Here is a 20,060-nt window from a genome sequence, read left to right on the forward strand (position 1 = left end):
ACCAAGGTGGATGTCAACTGAAGAGCTTTGCCGGGCTATCCTATTACACGCTTCAGAGCAGCTAATTTGATTCTTCAGCCTAGGGAGGCACAAGAGTAAGATTAGCGCTGTGGTCCTGTGGGCAGCAGAGACGCTGCTCTACAGGGCTTGCTGGTCACTGCACACAATACCAACAGTCATCATGCTATCGCTGGTCTTTGCCTACAGTTTAGAGGAGTTGCTGCCAGAACTCAGCAATGGCCTGGTACCTGCTGCCAGGCAGACAGAGCTACAGTTTTACCTGGTTGTGGCCTTGTCCTTTGTATCTGTGCTCTTCTCACAGTGCTTCTGGCCATTACCCTGGTCCTGTGAGGCTCCTCCAGCCCTACTTTCAGTCCGGTCTTTGGTCCAGGCCTAGATTTGGAGTTGCTTCTACTTCAGCAAGTGAGATTGGCCCTATTTCTACAATCTTTTTGTGGCTTCAGATATTGCAAATTCTTAATTTCTTTAACTCAAGAAACATCTTTTAACTGGATATTCTCTGTGGTGCCTGCACTGCAACCTTCAATATTACATTGGATTCAAATATTTACCTGTGAGTTTTAACACTTTTATTTTGTAAATATCCTGTTATAAATCAACTCTGCTTGGTTTTTGCTGTTGTTGGAGGAGGAGAAGCTCTACAAATTCACTTTCTAGTTTCTGTGTGTTTTTTAAATTTCTTTTGTTTGCCCAGACAGTCCCATTGGTGAAAAGTTTGTGCCTATGGTGTACATTCTAAAAACTTATATTTTCTGCTAAAAAGTCCGTTCCTTGCAATACTTAAAGAGGTTCACTGAATCTTTAAGTTTCTGCCTTTGGACTCCATATATTTGTTTTGAGAAGCTGAGAAACCTATAGATTTGGTTACACAGGAATGGATATTCTCTTTCCAAGAACTATTATTGTGACCTTTGTTACCTTATTTTCTGGACCTTTCTCAGTCATGTCCATAGGCTGACTGCCGGTATCTGGCCCAATTTGTTCCAGAAATGTTAACCTCTGGAATGCAGAGAACATTCTTCCCTAACTTTTGGGTAAAGATAAATCACTCAAAGCCTCAAGACATTTTAGTTAGTAAACTTTTACTAATTTTTCAATGAGTAAAAGAAGGAAGGCAATCTAGTTTAAAAATCTTGCTATTAAGAAAACCAATTTCTCTTGGGGAAAATATTAAGTGTGATTTTAGGAGAATGCATATTATTTTAATGGCCTGTCTAAAAATAAAGATGTGGCCATTTCCTTTTAAGTTTTGAAGGAGAATATCACTACCTCTTGTGTCTCTTAAATTTGAAGTCTAAATTAGATACTCATATGACATTTTCCAATGAAATTCCAAGAGCGCAATGTTACTCTATTCAAAATATATTACCTTTGAGTGAATTAAAGGTCTTTTGAAATCCACATAGTACATACACACTTCAGAAAAGAGAAAAAATAAGGATATGGGTAAAACACGTCCTTCAAAATTCAAAGGTTTCTGATAAGTATTCAAAGCACAATGGAAAGAAAATGGACAATCCAATTTTTAAAAGTCTAGCTTACATTCTAAAAGTTTATTTATACCCTAGTTTTTTCATTCTCCAGTCAAAGGGCAGTTGCTCTTCTATGTGGCCTGAGAAACTGTCAAGTGGTCAAGATATACTAGAGAAGCAGAGCTATGATTTTTGTCCCCTGTGATTATATTACCTGAAGAGAAAGCAGATAGCTTAGGTATACTGAGACTCTACTGTATATTGCAATTTAGTAACAGTTAGGTATGATTAATTAAATAAACATAGTAGTTTCTCGTTTTCATGCATATACTGTAGAATGAATAACTACTTCCTTGGCAATAAACTAAGACTTAAGGAAAGATAGATGAGGTTAACAAGAAGGCTAAGTTTCAGTATTATCTAGGAGTGTAGTAACTGGTGAGGACTCTGGGCGCCGCTGTTCACCAGTCTGGGAGACACAGGCAGCGCGTGCGCACACACACCCCAAAAGGAAAAAAAAAAAAAAAAAAAAGCTTCTTAGAACCTCCATCACCGCCAGATTGAAAACAGTTTCCCTGAAGCTTCCCGGACCCTACTTCTGCACCACTTTCCGCTCTGAAATCTCCCGAAAATTCGGTTAATTTAGGCTTAGAGTAACAGAGAAACAATACTCCTGGTACCAGACTGGGAGTAAACTACGAAGCGAGAGAGCAATGGTGATTCGAGGGAAGCAGCCCAGCTGCAGCGAGCTGTTCCTGCTGTGCCTTTTTCTGGGGCTGTCGTTGGAAGCTTGGGCCGGGAAGATCCGATACCTGGTGCCAGAAGAGACAGACAAAGCTTTCTTCGTGGGCAACATCGCTGAAGACCTGGGGCTACAACCTCAGGAGCTCACAGAGCGCAGAGTTCGCATCATCTCTAGAGGTAGGACGCAGCTTTTTGCTCTGAACCCTCAAAGTGGCAGCTTGGTCACAGCGGGCAGGATAGACCGGGAGAAGCTCTGTGCTCAGAGTGTGCAGTGTCTAGTGAGTTTTAACATCTTGGTAGAGGATAAAATGAAGCTTTTCCCTGTTGAAGTGGAAATAATTGATATTAATGACAACGCTCCCCAATTTCAGTTAGATGAAGTGGAATTTAAAATGAACGAAATAACCACTCCAGGTACCAGGATCCCTCTACCTTTTGGGCAAGACCTTGATGTGGGTGTGAATTCACTACAGAGCTACCAGCTCAGCTCCAATCCTCATTTCTCCCTGGATGTGCAAAAGGGAGCTGATGGATCCCAACAACCAGAGATGGTGCTGCAGAGTCCCCTGGATAGGGAAGAAGAAGTTGTGCACCACCTCCTCCTCACAGCCTCTGATGGGGGCAATCCAGTCCGTTCAGGAACCCTCCGCATTCATGTTCAGGTGGTAGATGCAAATGACAACCCTCCAGCATTTACTCAAGCACAGTACCACATGAGTGTCCCAGAGAATGTGCCGCTGGGTACTCAGCTGCTTATGGTCAAAGCTACTGACCCAGATGAAGGAGCCAATGGGGAAGTAACATACTCATTTCACAATATAGACCACAAAATAGCCCAGATATTTCAGTTGAATTCTTACACAGGAGAAATATCCAATAAAGAAGCCCTGGATTTTGAAGAATACAAAATTTATTCAATGGAAATTCAGGCTCAGGATGGTGCAGGCCTCATGGCCAGAGCTAAGGTGCTGGTCAAAGTTCTGGACATAAATGATAATGCCCCAGAGGTGACCATGACCTCTGTCACCACTTCAGTCCCAGAAGACTTTCCTCCTGGAGCTATAATTGCTCTTATCAGTGTGCATGACCAGGACTCTGGAGACAATGGTAACACTACATGTTCCATTCCTGGAAATCTACCCTTTAAATTAGAAAAGTTGGATGATAATTATTACCATTTAGTGACAGAAAGAACTCTGGACAGAGAAATTACCTCCAGGTACAACATCACAGTAACAGCAACAGATCAGGGAACTCCAGCTCTATCTACTGAAACCCACATTTCACTGCAAGTGACAGATATCAATGACAATCCCCCTGTTTTTCCCCAGGACTCCTACTCTACCTTCATTCTGGAAAACAATCCCCGAGGTGCCTCCCTCTTCTCTGCAAAAGCCCATGATGCCGACAGCAATGAGAATGCACTAGTCACTTACTCCTTGGTGGAGGACACCATCCAGGGGGCGCCTCTGTCTTCGTATGTTTCCATCAACTCAGACACTGGCGTTTTATATGCCTTGCGATCCTTCGACTATGAGCAGTTCCGGGACCTTCAACTGAGAGTGATGGCTTGTGACAGCGGGGACCCGCCTCTCAGCAGCAATGTGTCGCTGAGCCTGTTTGTGCTGGACCAGAACGACAACGCTCCCGAAATCCTGTACCCCGCCCTCCCCACCGACGGTTCCACAGGCGTGGAGCTGGCGCCCCGCTCCGCAGAGCCCGGCTACCTGGTCACCAAGGTGGTGGCGGTGGACAGAGACTCGGGCCAGAACGCCTGGCTGTCCTACCGCCTGCTCAAGGCGAGCGAGCCAGGGCTCTTCGCGGTGGGGCTGCACACGGGCGAGGTGCGCACGGCGCGGGCCCTGCTGGACAGAGACGCGCTCAAGCAGAGCCTGGTGGTGGCGGTGCAGGACCACGGCCAGCCCCCTCTCTCGGCCACCGTCACGCTCACCGTGGCCGTGGCCGACAACATCCCGGACGTCCTGGCCGACCTGGGCAGCATCAGGACCCCCGCCGACCCGGACGATTCGGACCTCACGCTGTATCTGGTGGTGGCGGTGGCGGCAGTCTCGTGCGTCTTCCTGGCCTTTGTCATCGTGCTGCTGGCGCTCAGGCTGAGGCGCTGGCACGCGTCGCGTCTGCTCCAGGCTTCCGGAGGCGGGCTGGTGGGCGTGCCGGCCTCGCACTTTGTGGGCGTGGACGGGGTGCGGGCTTTCCTGCAGACCTATTCCCACGAGGTCTCCCTGACCGCGGACTCGCGGGAGAGTCACGTGATCTTCCCCCAGCCCAACTACGCGGACACGCTCATCAGCCAGGAGAGCTGTGGGAAAAGCGAGCCTCTTTTGGTAACTCAGGATTTACTTGAAGACAGAAAGGAAACATTTTCTCAGGTAAACTTTTTGTAAATTTATCTAGGTAAAAAGAATTACTGAGTTTACTTACTGTCACTCTTTACTACTAACAGTTCTATTTCCCACATATTTTTGTAGATTTCTATTTACAGATTCTGGGAAATTATTAAATGTTTATATCCCAGTATAATTATAATTGCTTTTTCATAGAAAAGGAGACTGTAAATAACTATAATGTAGGTGGTTGGGATGAAGAGTATGTGTGAGGTGCTATCTTGGTTGTGGAAAGAGCATCGCATCAGAAACAAGAAGATATGACTTATAATATTTTCTTGCTTTCCTCTGGCCAAATAATTTAATTCTTCTTGTTTTACCATTCTCTTATCTGGCAAGGATAAGGTTTAACTAGAAAAGATCCACCAATTTTTTTTTTAAGGTTTTATTTATTTTTGACAGAGAGAGTGTGTGTACAAGCAGGGGAAGCAGCAGGCAGAGGGAGAGGGAGGAGCAGGCTTCCCGCTGAGCAAGGAGCCCCATGTGGGGCTCAATCACAGGACCCTGGGATCATTACCTGAGCTGAAGGCAGACGCTTAACTATCTGAGCCACCCAGAGCTCAGACGCTTAACTATCAGATCCACCAATATTTATGTGACTAATAATGTTTTCCAATTTCTCTCAGTTATAAATACTAATTTATCCCTAAATTTAATATAAATGTCATCTGGCAAGGCCTGTTTTAACTGGGGACATTTGAAGAGGTAAAGGTTGTCTAAAGTATTCTTTTAGTTGTGTTAGGATTAAATTATAGGAATATATATAGGTTGTGATTTTTTTGTTGAATATCTTAGCCCTTTGTTTCATCTTTTATTTTGAGATATTTTATGTATTCTGAAGAATACATTAGATGTTTAAGTAACTTATGAAATGAGGTAATAAAATGAATGACAGAAAATTTACTATGCAACTTGAGAAGTAGTTTCAAAGCCTCCTGAGTTGTATATTATGCCTATAATGGAAGCGACTAACAAAAACCAAGTATATAGTCCATTTTAATGTGTGTGTTAACTCTTCTCAAGACATGTATCATAAGGGAGTAAGTCCATGCTTTGACAAACTTACTCTACTCCAATAAATTAAAGAGATATACAAACAATAAAAAGAAGAAATAGAAAGCATGGTAAGGCACAAATAACAGATAAAATATATACGTGGGCCAAAGATGGAACAGAAAGTGATGGGCCAGGATAAAGCTGTGGGAATTCCAGTCTTGGCTTAGATGCAGGCATTGACGGTCAGGAGGTTGTTCCAGCACTGTAACAGGGACAAAGTGCTTCAGGCTAAACAAGGAACCCGAGCCAGACTTACTACAGACTTACTACTTAAATCTAAAATAAGCAGTTTGGCCCCTCAGCTAGCTAAAACAGGGAGAACTTGCATTAAAATGCTGCCTACAAATTCCTGTGGTCCTGACTTTTTGCAACCTGCAGACCAAAGTAGAGAAGTGGATACAGATGCTGGCTTGAGAAAATGAACAATAAGTCTCTTAGACATGAGCTGTAATATTCACAGTACTATTGCTGCACACCATTAAGACCTACTTATGGCCTAGGACCTGCAATAAAAACAATTTCAAAACCATAAGAGACAAAACCCTCAACCCAGGAGGGAGGGAGAGGGAGAGAAAGTAGAAGAGAGAGAGCAATTAAGAAACTCTTCCACTTAAAATAAATCTACAAACCAAAATGTTGAAACATTGTCTTCTGGAGTTATTGTTGCTAATGAGATACTTTCAACAAATTGTCATTATCTTTAAGGTATCTCTGTTTTCTGTCTGATGGTTTTTAAAAAATTTCTCTCATCCTTGCTATATGTCTAAGTGTTGATTTTTTATTTTTATTTTCTGTTTGGAGTACATTCTCAATTACATAAGTTATTTCATGGGGCACCTGGGTAGCTCAGTTGGTTAAGCATCCACTCTTGGTTTCAGCTCAGGTCATGACCTCAGGGTCCTGGGATGGATCCCTCTGGTGAGCTCCACGCTCAGCGGGGAGTCTGCTTGAGGATTCTCTCTCTCCCTCTCCTTCTGCCCCTCCCCGTGTGCATGTGCTTTCTCTCTCTCACACAAATAAATAAATCATCAGCTATTTCAATTCTGGATTTTCTCAGCTCCTATTAATTTAAAATTTTGCTTTTATGCATATATAAATGAGCTAAGTTTACCTATTAAAATACAGAGATTACCAAGTTGGATGATTTTTTAAATCTATCTATATTCTGCCAACAAGATACATGCTTAAAACAAAATTACACTGAAATAGTGAAAATAAAAATATATATGTACACACACAAAAGAAAGCAGTCATGTCAATTTTAATATAACAGCAAAGTAGTGTTTAAGACAACAAACATTAATGGTGATTTTTTTTAATGAACTGATCATAGTTACAAAGAAACAGACAAACAAAAAGATATAAAAAAAATAAGCTCCCATCACTGAACAATATAGCTTTGAAAATAATACCAGGAGATTTAAACTTAATTCCATAAGAAATACTATACCCCACAGCCCAGAATTACTAAGCATACAGAAAATTTGAACAACAGAATCTATAAGCTTGATCTAATAAATCTGTACAGAATCCTATGCACAACAAATACAGAATAGCCATTCTTTACATGAATATATGGAATCTACAGCAATTTACTACATAGTCATCACAAAAACAGGAGCAAATTTCAAAGTACCAATAATCTACATGCCTTATAACATGTACTTAATTCACAAAGCTGGGGTGGGGAAAATAGGGAGAGGTAGGTAAAAGGGTACAAACTTTCAGCAGTAAGATGAATAAGGCCTGGGGTGCCTGGGTGGCTCAGTCATTAAGCGTCTGCCTTTGGCTCAGGTCATGATCCCAGGGTCCTAGGTTGGAGTCCCACATCGGGCTCCCTGCTCGGTGAGCCTCCTTCTCCCTCTCCCTCTGCCTGCCTGTCTGCCTGCTTGTGATCTCTCTCTCTGTCAAATAAATAAAGAAGATCTTTAGAAAAAAAGAAGAAGAAAGCCTGAGTATCTACTGTATAACATGGAGACTACAGTTGATAATATTGTATTGTATTGTATAATAGAAATTTCTTCAGAGAGAACTTCAGTGTTCTCACACATACAAAGAAGTAAATATTTGAGGTGATGGATGTGTTAATTAAATCAATAGGGGGAATCCTTTCACAATGTATGCATATATGATATCATTACATTGTACACTTTAAATATCTTACAATTTTATTTATTAATTATACCTCAATAAAGCTGAAAAATTACAAAGCAAACATTTAAAAATAGTAAAAGGAAACAAAAAAGAAGTTTGGACACTTAAATCTATACCCCTAAATTACTCTTGGATTTAAAAAAATCACAATGGAAATAAGAACTATATAGAAAGGAACAAAAATTAAAATATTATTTAAAACTCTGGAATACAGGGACACCTGGCTGGCTCAATCAGTTGAACATGCAACTCTTGATCTCAGGGTCATGAGTTCGAGCCCCATGTTGGATGTGGAGCCTACTAGAATAAAATAAATAAAATAAGATAAAATAAAATAAAATAAAATAAAATAAAATATAAAAAAATAGAATAATAAAAAAATAAAATAAAATTGTGGAATACAGCTAAAAGAGTACCTAGGGGTAAATTTATAGACAAATAAAATAAATGAGAGCAAAACTAATTATTTAAAATAAGTGAATTTAGCAAGACACTCAAGAAACAAGGCAAACAAAAACCATTGTATCAGCATAAACTTTAAAAAATAATGGGAAAAATAACAAAGCTAAGAGTATAAATTATTAATATACAAACAAGGAAGAATTCTGATGATGAAGCAATTAAAAGCAGATAATAAAAGTCATACTGAGACCAGTGGGGAGAAATTAAAATTCTGTCAAGTCCAATGCTAGGACTAATATAGAATAGGCAGATGGCATGACTAAAATTCTTTTTAAAGATTCTACAAGAAAACCCCAAATTCTGATTAAAAACAAAGACTTGGACAAGAAGAAAGAAAACAACTTAATTCAAAGCAAGAAGCACGAGTAGGAAATAATATACAGAGTAAAACCAGCTATTGTCAAAAACAAAGAACAGGTAAGTCTTTAGATAGCTGCAGTAAGGGATATTGAACAGTTATTTAATGAGACTTGAAAGCATCAAAACGATGTTGATGAAAAGATTTTTAAAATCTAAAAAAGTAGAGGCCCTACTAGAAAACAAGGTGAGTTGATACCACTTGTTTCCAATTTTTTCCATTCTCAGAGGAATGGATAAAAGCTAAAATGAAAAAAATACAACAAGGAAGAAACCAAAAGATAAACAGACTGAAGTGAGACCAGAAGTGGGCAATTTCATTTAAGAATGTTGATTTAAAATCTTAATTAAGATATTATCAAACCTTATCTACCATATATTTAGAAATAATATTTATAACTTATGACTAAGTAGGGTTTATTTTCGGAATGCAAGGATATTCCAATATAAGAAAATCTAATAATGCAAAACTCCATATTAAGAGATTAAAGATAAAAAGCTACATATTCATTTAAATAGAGGCATAATAAAGCTCTTGAGAATATTCAACACATGATTAAAATCATTTAGCTAAATAGGAATTGAAGGAAACATCCTTAACCTGATAGAGTACCTATCAAAAACGTATATGACTACCAAAGGAGTCTACAGATTCAGTGCAATCCCTATCAAAATCCCAATGATTTTTTTGGCAGAAATAGAAAAAAAATCCATTCTAAAATTCATATGAAGTAGCAAGAAAAAGAAGAACAGGGGTGCCTGAGTGGCTCAGTCAGTTAAGCATCTGCCTTCGGCTCAGGTCATGATCTCAGGGTCCTGGGATCAAGCCCCAGGTCAGGCTCCCTTCTCAGTGGGGGGTCTACTTCGCCCTCTCCCTCTGACCTTCCTCTTTGCTTGTGCTCTCTCTCTCAAATAAACAAAATCTTTAAAAAGAAAAAGAACAAAGAACAATCCCCTTCACTTTCCTTAATGTTCCATGTGGCCTTTCACCTCCAAGCATTTGTACTGAAGTTCTAGAACACTACTCCAGACTCTTCTTCACCCATTCCTACCCTTCCGGAGTCATCTTCAATAATGTCTTGGAAAAGTTCTGACCCCTGGATCTAGGTTGGATACCCTTCTTATGTACCTCTTTCCATTGCCCAGTGTTTCCCACCTTTGTAGCAGTTAACATATTCTATTAAAATACTCTATTTAGTTTTCTGTGTCCTCGCCTATCCTGTAAGCTGCCTCAGAACAAGGACTGTGTTCATCAGGTTCACCATTTCTTTCTCCAGCATCAATCAGGCAAAGTGCCAGGTATATAATAGTCATCTAATTAAGTGTCTGATAATTCAATTTTTTAAAATACAGATGTTGAAGTTAAATTCTAAGGCACCAAGCACAGAAATGCAAAATATGTGACCTTAGAAGATAATGTAGCTAATGTTCTAAAGTTGATCTTACTGCCTTTGAATATAAAATAAGAAGTTGGAGATGTTTGGAGCAAGGGCATCAGTAGCCTTGATGAATGCCTTGAGTGTTCAGTAGTAATACTTTCCTAGCAACTACTACTAGCAACTACTATACTATTTGTATACACATTCTTATTAATTCTGAGAAAAAGACTCCTGACTTGAAAGAGCTACTTCTAAGGTATCTTAAAACTAAGATTCGTCAAAGCAACTTGAAAGTCACAAAGCTAACAAGCAAGAAATAACTTGGGTTTGCCTTAGAGGGTGCAGAAATTACTTAGGCCTCTGAGCGTCGCTGCTGACCACCTTAGAAGTAAAAGCCTGCAAGACAATCAGTCCAACATTCCGGTTCCCACAACAAAAAGGGCTGGGCATTTGGCCCCCAAGCTTCCGGACGGAAAAAAAAAAAAAAATCAGTTCAGCAGCTTAAAGTTCTGTCTACAGTGACCTGGGTCCTGTGAATGCTGGTCCCCTCAGACCCTGAGGAATAAAGACTGGAATCTCGCACTGGATGCTGGAAGTTGCCTGGGAGAGAAGATTGTAGCAGAAGAAATGGCGGTTCTGCAAAAGTTGCCACAGTGCAGAAGGCTTATCCGGCTCTGCTTTCTTTTGGTCGTCTTGTGGGAGGTCGGAGCCGGGCAGATGCACTATTCTGTGCCAGAAGAGATTGACAAAGGCTCCTTCGTGGGTGACATCGCCAAGGACCTGGGGCTGGAGCCCCCTGCACTGGCAGAGCGTGGAGTCCGCATCATCTCCAGAGGTAGGTCGCAGCTTTTTGCTATGAATCTGAGAAGTGGCAGCTTGGTCACCGCAGGCAGGATAGACCGGGAGGAGCTCTGCGCTCAGAGCACGCGGTGTCTGGTGAATTTTAACATACTCCTGGAAGACAAATTGAACATTTATTCAGTAGAGGTGGAAATAAGAGATATTAACGATAATGCCCCTCGCTTTGGAGTAGAGGAACTAGAGCTAAAAATAAGTGAAATGACTACGCCAGGATTCCGAATTCCCCTAAAGAGTGCGCATGATGCGGACGTAGGAGAAAACACCCTTCAGAAGTACGAACTGAACCCAAATGACCACTTCTCCCTGGATGTGCGAAGCGGAGTGGATGGGAACAAGCACCCTGAGCTGGTGCTGGAGCGCGCCCTGGACCGTGAGGAAAAAGCCATTCACTACCTCCTCCTTGTGGCTTTGGATGGGGGCAGTCCGGTCCGATCTGGCACCTCCCGCATCTGTGTGACCGTCCTGGATGTGAACGACAATGCCCCTATATTTACACAGCCCGAGTACCGTGTAAGTGTTCCTGAGAATATGCCCGTAGGCACCCGGATACTCACAGTGACCGCCACTGACACAGATGAGGGATACAATGCCCAAGTGGCATATTTTCAAGAGAAAACCCTGGGAGAAACCCCAGAGGTATTTGAGCTTGAGTCGACATCTGGAGATATAACAATCACAAAGAGTCTAGATTTTGAGGATGCCAAAGTCCATGAAATTGATATTGAAGCTCAGGATGGTCCGGGCCTTCTGACCAGGACAAAGGTTATTGTGACAGTTCTGGATGTGAATGACAATGCCCCAGAATTTTACATGACATCTGCTACTAGCTCAATTCCTGAAGACTCTCCCCCAGGAACCATAATTGCACTTTTCAATGTACATGACAGAGACTCTGGGCAGAATGCATTTATCACATGTTCGCTCCCTGAGAACCTTCCTTTCAAGTTAGAAAGATCAGTGGACAATTACCACCGACTGGTTACAACCAGAGCCCTTGATAGGGAACAGTTTTCCTTTTATAACGTCACTGTGACTGCTAAAGATGGAGGGAAACCATCTCTGTCCAAGGATGCTTACATTTTGTTGCAGGTGGCAGACATCAATGACAACCCACCCACCTTCCCCCACATGTCCTACTCTGCCTACATTCCTGAAAACAACCCCAGAGGTGCCTCCATCATTTCTGTGGTGGCCCATGACCCTGACAGTGACGATAATGCCCATGTAACTTATTCTTTGACTGAAGACACTCTTCAGGGTGCACCCCTGTCCTCTTATATCTCCATCAACTCTGACACCGGTATCGTGTATGCGTTGCGCTCCTTTGACTATGAGCAGTTCCAGGATTTGCAGCTGTGGTTGACTGCGTGGGACAATGGGAACCCGCCCCTCAGCAGCAACGTGTCATTGAGCATATTCGTGCTGGACCAGAACGACAATGCGCCTGAAATCCTGTACCCCGCCCTCCCCACCGACGGTTCCACAGGTGTGGAGCTGGCGCCCCGCTCCGCAGAGCCCGGCTACCTGGTCACCAAGGTGGTGGCGGTGGACCGAGACTCGGGCCAGAACGCCTGGCTGTCCTACCGCCTGCTCAAGGCGAGCGAGCCAGGGCTCTTCGCGGTGGGGCTGCACACGGGCGAGGTGCGCACGGCGCGGGCCCTGCTGGACAGAGACGCGCTCAAGCAGAGCCTGGTGGTGGCGGTGCAGGACCACGGCCAGCCCCCTCTCTCGGCCACCGTCACGCTCACCGTGGCCGTGGCCGACAACATCCCGGACGTCCTGGCCGACCTGGGCAGCATCAGGACCCCCGCCGACCCGGACGATTCGGACCTCACGCTGTATCTGGTGGTGGCGGTGGCGGCAGTCTCGTGCGTCTTCCTGGCCTTTGTCATCGTGCTGCTGGCGCTCAGGCTGAGGCGCTGGCACGCGTCGCGTCTGCTCCAGGCTTCCGGAGGCGGGCTGGTGGGCGTGCCGGCCTCGCACTTTGTGGGCGTGGACGGGGTGCGGGCTTTCCTGCAGACCTATTCCCACGAGGTCTCCCTGACCGCGGACTCGCGGGAGAGTCACGTGATCTTCCCCCAGCCCAACTACGCGGACACGCTCATCAGCCAGGAGAGCTGTGAGAAAAAGGATTTTCTATCAGCACCGCAGTCTTTACTTGAAGATAAAGAAGAAACATTTTCTCAGGTAAATTCCCTTCACAATATACTTAGTAGCTATTACTAAAATAAACATTTATTTACTTAGCTGCCTCCATTGTTTACCACATCTTTTCTATTTCTCATATTTCCTTGTGAATATATCAATTCTTAGGAAATGAGTCCTGGTGAACTATTTCTCAATAGTTCTAAGTGCTCACACCCTGTAAGGGGAAGAGGGGCTAGAATCATTGTATCATGAGTATAAATCAGGAGTTAGTATGGGGTGAATATTATTTAGGTCATCAAAGAACATTCCATTAGGAACTGGTATATCTGGTTTCTCATACTTTCTTTCCCATCCCTGGAGAAATCATCTCATCTACCTGGGTCAGTAATTCTTTCTGTCTTAAAAATACGAAGGTTGAGGGGCCCCTGGCTGGCTCAGTCAGTGAACCATGGGAGTCTTGATCTTGGCGGGTCATGAGTTTGAGCCCTATGTTGGGGGTAGAGTTTACTTTTTAAAAAATAAAATAAAAAGATATTTTTTAAAAATGAAAGTTGAATTTTATGTTTACTCAAATGCTTTAAAATTCATGGTTTTTGTTTTATATTTTAATCTATGAGTAATGAAACACGTTAGTTTCTTCTCACTCAATTTTAATATTTTTCCTTCAGTTTGGCAGTGAGGTTCTTCATTTTATTTGATTTGTATGACCTTCCCTATTTAAAAAATGGAAATTTAGAAATAAATATGCTTCACTGTGTTTTAGGAAGGTATGTCTTGGTATCTCAGCTTAGCTAAAAATCCTAATGACTTCTAAAGTAGTTGTTGCTTAACAGCTACTACTTCAAAGTGATTGAATTATTGTTTGCTCTATAATAAATGGATAGTGTAATAGTAAATATGTTTCTCTTTGATGTTTTTATTTTTTCATATCTGGAAACCACATGTACTTCCAAACATTAAAAATAATATATATCCTCAAGGGATTCAGAGACCATATCAAATAATTGTCCCTAAAAATGCTCCTTATACATTTCTCCTCTCAAAGATTCCTAACCATAGCAGTTTTAAAAATATTTCCAGTCCCTCACCTAATCTTAGTCTCCCTCACAACCACTGTCTTCCTTCCTTATTCCTTTTTTCAAGTTAGCTTTTAGTATGTTCGTTATGTTTTTAATAATGAAGAACAAAGACTACACTAATATTCTATATAACTGGGATCATTTTAAATTTTGATTTGGAAGTAATCATATACTAACCGAGTCTTATGTTTAATGGTATTATCATCTTTCAAGGTGCTGTGATTTTTTATTATACTTAAGGGCATTTGAGGAGAGCTGATCTAAGCCAATGTGTCTCTTGTGTTTTATTACTATTACATAATTCTCTAGGAGATAAAACTGAAACTTATTGTGGAATAATACATCATAACATCTTTACTTCTAGGTAATAAATAAAGTATAGACTGAGAAAAATTAAAGACAGAGTTCCTTATAGTGTTTATACTATCTCTTCATAAGAATAAATGCCTTATGGATAAGTTTATAACAGTACATGCTTGAAATGACAAATATATTTCTATTTCTGTGCTTGGAGAGAAAAACAAATACAGAGAAAGCATTTCTGGAACACAAAACAAAAGTTTATCCCTACTAGTTTCAGTTTGGGTTTTTAAAAAACACCCTCACTCTAGATTTAGGCAAAGTGAACTACTTCCAGTACCCTGAAGTTCTTTGGTTTCTCTCTCACATCTAGACATTGCCATACCGTTCTCTTTCACATCCAGGCCTTTTCCCTGATTCACTCCTGTCATGTTTCTTGGGAGAGCCTTTGCTAACCTCCAAGGCCAGGTTGGAGGCCCTCCCATCACCTTTGGCTTCACCCATTTTGGTAGCTTTCTCAATGCACTGGAATTCCTTGTTTGATTGTATCTTCATAGCTTTGGGGCGAGGGAGTGGTTATGTTCATATCATTTACCTTAAATCCCCACATATCGTCTAACATCCAATTATATTTTTAATGAATGGGTTAAATTAAAATATTGAAACTAAGATGTCAGGCTATCAATGACAAACTTTGATAAATATAATTATAAATATGGCTGATTTTTTTTTGTGGTTTTTAAATTTTGAACATTTCAAAACAGTAACTCCAGCATATTTAAAGCAATATTAGTGGTGTTAAGGTTAGAGCATGGCTTCCCAAGGAAGTTGAAGTTACATACTTTAACATATAGCAATTCAGCTGTGGGAAATAAACACCAGTCCCATTACCTCTGATAAAGATGATTTCAGGTGTTGGGAAACTTAAAAATTACTAACTTGGGTTTGTCTGAGAGGGTGCAGTAAACCATTAGGCCTCTGAGTGTCGCTGTTGACCATTCAAGGAGGAAAACGGAGCTTGAGCGCTAGTCCACCATTTCCTTGTTCCTAAAAAGCAAAGAACCAGTCAGTCGGATTCCAGAAGATCCGAGGCTGCTACAAAGCTCAGTTTGTCAGTCAACCAGCTCTGTGACACATAAATTAGGACCAAAGAAGCCTTAGTTCCTTGAGAAAAAATAAGATTTGAGTCCGTCGTGGGCACTTGGAACCGAATTCACAGAAAATAATTCACCAAAGAGGAAATGACAAAATATCTGAGATTCAAACACCACAGAGGACTGACCCTGCTGTGCATGCTTCTGGGGACGCTGTGCAAGACTGGATCCGGGCAGATCCACTACTCAGTGCAGGAGGAGCTGGACAAAGGCTCCTTTGTGGGCAACATCTCCAAGAACCTGGAACTCGAGCCCTGGGAGCTGGCGGAGCATGGAGTCCGCATCGTCTCCAGAGGTAGGATGCAGCTCTTTGCTTTGAACCTGCAAAGCGGCAGCTTGGTCACGGCAGGCAGGATAGACCGGGAGGAGCTCTGCGCTCAGAGCGCACTGTGTCTGGTAAAATTTAACATCCTGGTTGAAGACAAATTGAAAATTTTTGAAGTAGAAATAGAAATTAAAGACATTAATGATAATGCTCCTGATTTTCTAACAGAGGAATTGTTAATAAAAATTGGTGAACTAACGGCTCCTGGAACTCGATTTCCACTTAAGACTGCATTTGACCCAGATGTGGGCATGAACTCCCTTCAGAACTACCACCTCAGCCCCAATGACTACTTTTCCCTGGCTGTGAAGCATGTCTCTGATGGGGCCAAGTACCCAGAGCTGGTGCTGGAGAGGGCTCTGGACCGTGAGCAAAAGAAAGTTCACCAGCTTGTCCTCATTGCTTCTGATGGTGGAAACCCTGTCCTCTCTGGCAACTTATGCATCCAAGTGGTAGTTCTGGATGCAAATGACAACCCACCAGTATTTACTCAACCTGAATATCAAGTAAGTGTTCCGGAGAACTTGCCAGTGGGTACCACGCTGCTCACAGTGAATGCCACTGACCCTGATGAAGGATTCAATGCTCAAGTGTCCTATATTCTAGATAAAATGCCTGGGAACATCGCTCAGATGTTTGATCTCAATTCAATGACTGGAGATATATCAATTTTAAAAAGTCTAGATTATGAGGATGCTACATTCTATGAAATTAAAATTGAAGCACAAGATGGACCTGGTCTCCTTTCAAGAGCTAAGATATTAGTCACAGTTCTGGATGTGAATGACAACGCCCCAGAAATTATTATCACTTCTCTTACTGGATCAGTCCCAGAAGAGGCTACTGCTGGAAGAGAAATTGCCCTTATCAATGTACACGACCGGGATTCTGGGCAAAATGGGCAAGTCACAGTTTTTGTCCTGGGAAATATGCCATTTAATTTAGAAAAATCAATAGACCAATATTACCGCTTAGTGACAGCCAGATCTCTAGACCGTGAACAGGTGTCTGAATATAACATCACTCTCAGAGCCACAGATGGAGGAAATCCCCCACTGTCCACGAGTACTCATATCACTCTGCGTGTTGCAGACATCAATGACAACCCGCCTGCCTTCAGTCAGTCCTCCTACTCTGCCTACATTCCTGAAAACAACCTCAGGGGAGCTTCCATCTTCTGTGTGACCGCCCAGGATCCTGACAGCATCCACAATGCCCACATCACTTATGCACTGACTGAGGATACTATCCAGGGAGCGCCTCTCTCCACCTATGTCTCCATCAATTCTGACACCGGTGTCCTGTATGCGCTCCGTTCCTTTGATTATGAGCAGGTTAGAGACCTACAGCTATTGGTGACAGCCAGTGACAGTGGGAACCCTCCACTCAGCAGCAACGTGTCACTGAGCTTGTTTGTGCTGGACCAGAATGACAATGCGCCTGAAATCCTGTACCCCACCCTCCCCACCGATGGTTCCACAGGCGTGGAGCTGGCGCCCCGCTCTGCAGAGCCCGGCTACCTGGTCACCAAGGTGGTGGCGGTGGACAGAGACTCAGGCCAGAACGCCTGGCTGTCCTACCGCCTGCTCAAGGCGAGCGAGCCAGGGCTCTTCGCGGTGGGGCTGCACACGGGCGAGGTGCGCACGGCGCGGGCCCTGCTGGACAGAGACGCGCTCAAGCAGAGCCTGGTGGTGGCGGTGCAGGACCACGGCCAGCCCCCTCTCTCGGCCACCGTCACGCTCACCGTGGCCGTGGCCGACAACATCCCGGACGTCCTGGCCGACCTGGGCAGCATCAGGACCCCCGCCGACCCGGACGATTCGGACCTCACGCTGTATCTGGTGGTGGCGGTGGCGGCAGTCTCGTGCGTCTTCCTGGCCTTTGTCATCGTGCTGCTGGCGCTCAGGCTGAGGCGCTGGCACGCGTCGCGTCTGCTCCAGGCTTCCGGAGGCGGGCTGGTGGGCGTGCCGGCCTCGCACTTTGTGGGCGTGGACGGGGTGCGGGCTTTCCTGCAGACCTATTCCCACGAGGTCTCCCTGACCGCGGACTCGCGGGAGAGTCACGTGATCTTCCCCCAGCCCAACTACGCGGACACGCTCATCAGCCAGGAGAGCTGTGAGAAAAGTGAGTCCTTCCTGGTATCTCAAGATTTACTGGAAACGAAAGGAGACCCTAGCCTACTTCAGGTAAGTTTATTTCTTTCTTGGAATACTATGAAGAACAATTATGCCAGTGTGGCTAATATAAAGATTTAATGCACATTTATTTGAAAATAAAACAATGTGGTAGTCCTTAGTTCTGTTGCTTAAGTATCTGTTTCTTCTTCTGGGCCTATGGTAGAGCTGATCTTCCTGACCTGGTTATGACTGAATGGGCCTAAGTAACCAGTTCTGGCCAATATATTGTAAATGCAAGTAATATGTGCCTCTCTCTGGAGGAAGCTCCTGTTGGCATTGTAAGAATTTCCAGATCTCTAAGTTATTTTTTGAAATTGTGACTGTTGCTTCTACCTGAGTGCTTGAACAACTATATCAAGAGAAGATCTCTGTGGTTGTCATACATTGGTGTGTATACCTGTGATAAATAGACTTTTTTTCATTTTAACTTCTTGTGATTTGAAATTTGTCACTCCAACCTACTTAGCTTATCCTGACTGATATAAATAAAAATATAAATATTAGGTATTTTAGGCTCCTATAAAATGATGCTTGCTCTTTCCAAGCCAGGCCACACTCTTTTCATCTCAATGACATAAAAACTGTTGAGTAAAAATATATACAGCTTGGTCAAGTGGTTTTACCTGGCCTGTATTCCCTACTGTGTATACCTAAAGTATGTGTGGGTGTATGTGTGCATTCATATTGATTTCAGCCTTTTGTCTGAAGGTGGGGAGGTCAATTGCCTAAACTGATATGAGTCTTGGAGGGACATTTCTCGTCCTTTGAGAAGGATTTTAAAAAATGCAAGGAGATATGTCTCAGCCTCAGCAGGACATTTCCAGATCAGCTACTCCAACAATAAAATAGAGTCCTACAACTTTCTTGAGCCAGAAATTGTTGGCCCATTTTGAAATTTATGAAATTATTTTCACCTATGAAATCACCTCAGAGTCTCATCCAAAATGAGACCAAAATATATTTCATTAGATTTCAAATAAAGGAACATCTCTCTCCCTCAATATATTAGAAAGAGATATATTCAAGAGTGTGAGATGCAGGGCTTGAGCAAAATAACTGAGATCAGGGAAAGGTGTATTTTCACTCAAACATGCAAATACATCACAGAAAAAAGGCACATGATCTTCAAAATGTCTTCTTTAAGGAAAAATCTTTATGATGTGATAAAGTGATATTATTATCACTTTCCCCATAATGAGAAAAATTACTAAATGGGTAGTGCCGGGGAATTTTAGATGCTCAAAGCGAATTTTCTAAGAATCTTGATAAAACAAAGCCTAAATGTTGTCAAAGTGTACAGAGAGTACAAAGGCAGTACAATTTCCATCTACTTGTATAGATAATGAAAGGTCTCAGACATTCCATTTCACTAAAAAGGATTTTCTTAAGGATGGGCAAGAATTCATTACAATAGAAAGGGGAACAGCAAAAGGAACAGAAAATATAAATTCATGACGTAGAGAAAACAATGAAAATAATGTCTTAGGAAAACAGATAATAGTCTGTTCTGACTGGAGTGTAAATGTGAGTATGTATTATTCTACTGCAAAACAGTAGAATAAATCATTACATTGGTATCTAATTTGGTAGTGCATTTGAAATAAAGGTATTTGTTTTAGTTACCCAAGATGAGTTCAAAATTACAGGTTAAGTTCCAAAATTGAGTATCTAAGAACTCTCAACACCTCTCCAAGATTTACCAGTGATCAAGTCAAATTCATTATACTTATTAATGGTATAAATCAGCTGGAGCTGAGTATTGGCATTATGGAGTATTGCATATACATTCATATAGTAAAAAGCACTGATTTCATAAAAATAAATATAGCATTCACAAGATTGAGCTGTATAAAAGCATGTGTACTAAATTGGTCACTTTTTAAAAAGATTTTATTTATTTATTTGACAGAGAGAGACACAGCGAGAGAGGGAACACAAGCAGGGGGAGTGGGAGAGGGAGAAGAGG

At 42.2% G+C, this 20,060-nt stretch overlaps 3 protein-coding genes across 3 annotated transcripts in view; all 3 read left to right on the forward strand.

Moving 5' to 3' along the window:
* Nucleotides 1-1,738: 1,738 nt before the first annotated feature.
* The window catches only part of LOC123857349 (protocadherin gamma-C4), a 283,181-nt gene continuing 264,859 nt past the window's right edge, over nucleotides 1,739-20,060 (forward strand). Inside the window, exon 1 of the mRNA XM_064596034.1 lies at nucleotides 1,739-4,627. Within this exon, the coding sequence (XP_064452104.1) occupies nucleotides 2,207-4,627 (2,421 nt within the window). The 5' untranslated portion in view covers nucleotides 1,739-2,206. The remainder of the gene's footprint in view (nucleotides 4,628-20,060) is intronic.
* LOC123841826 (protocadherin gamma-A2-like) lies at nucleotides 7,419-13,842 on the forward strand. The gene has a single exon (XM_045871318.3). It carries the CDS (start codon nucleotides 10,678-10,680, stop codon nucleotides 13,135-13,137), a length of 2,460 nt encoding a protein of 819 aa, XP_045727274.2. The 5' UTR covers nucleotides 7,419-10,677; the 3' UTR covers nucleotides 13,138-13,842.
* LOC123842253 (protocadherin gamma-A3-like) lies at nucleotides 15,352-20,057 on the forward strand. The gene has a single exon (XM_064596054.1). It carries the CDS (start codon nucleotides 15,680-15,682, stop codon nucleotides 18,170-18,172), a length of 2,493 nt encoding a protein of 830 aa, XP_064452124.1. The 5' UTR covers nucleotides 15,352-15,679; the 3' UTR covers nucleotides 18,173-20,057.

This window comes from Mirounga angustirostris, unplaced genomic scaffold, assembly GCF_029215605.1.
Source record: "Mirounga angustirostris isolate CCGP_5_RB_7025 unplaced genomic scaffold, mMirAng1.0.hap1 SCAF_7, whole genome shotgun sequence".
NCBI classification, from domain to species: domain Eukaryota; kingdom Metazoa; phylum Chordata; class Mammalia; order Carnivora; family Phocidae; genus Mirounga; species Mirounga angustirostris.

Bases quoted from the DNA above. Each gene is read 5' to 3' on its own strand.
- LOC123841826 (XM_045871318.3), top strand. From the start codon at position 10,678: ATGGCGGTTCTGCAAAAGTTGCCACAGTGCAGAAGGCTTATCCGGCTC.
- LOC123842253 (XM_064596054.1), top strand. From the start codon at position 15,680: ATGACAAAATATCTGAGATTCAAACACCACAGAGGACTGACCCTGCTG.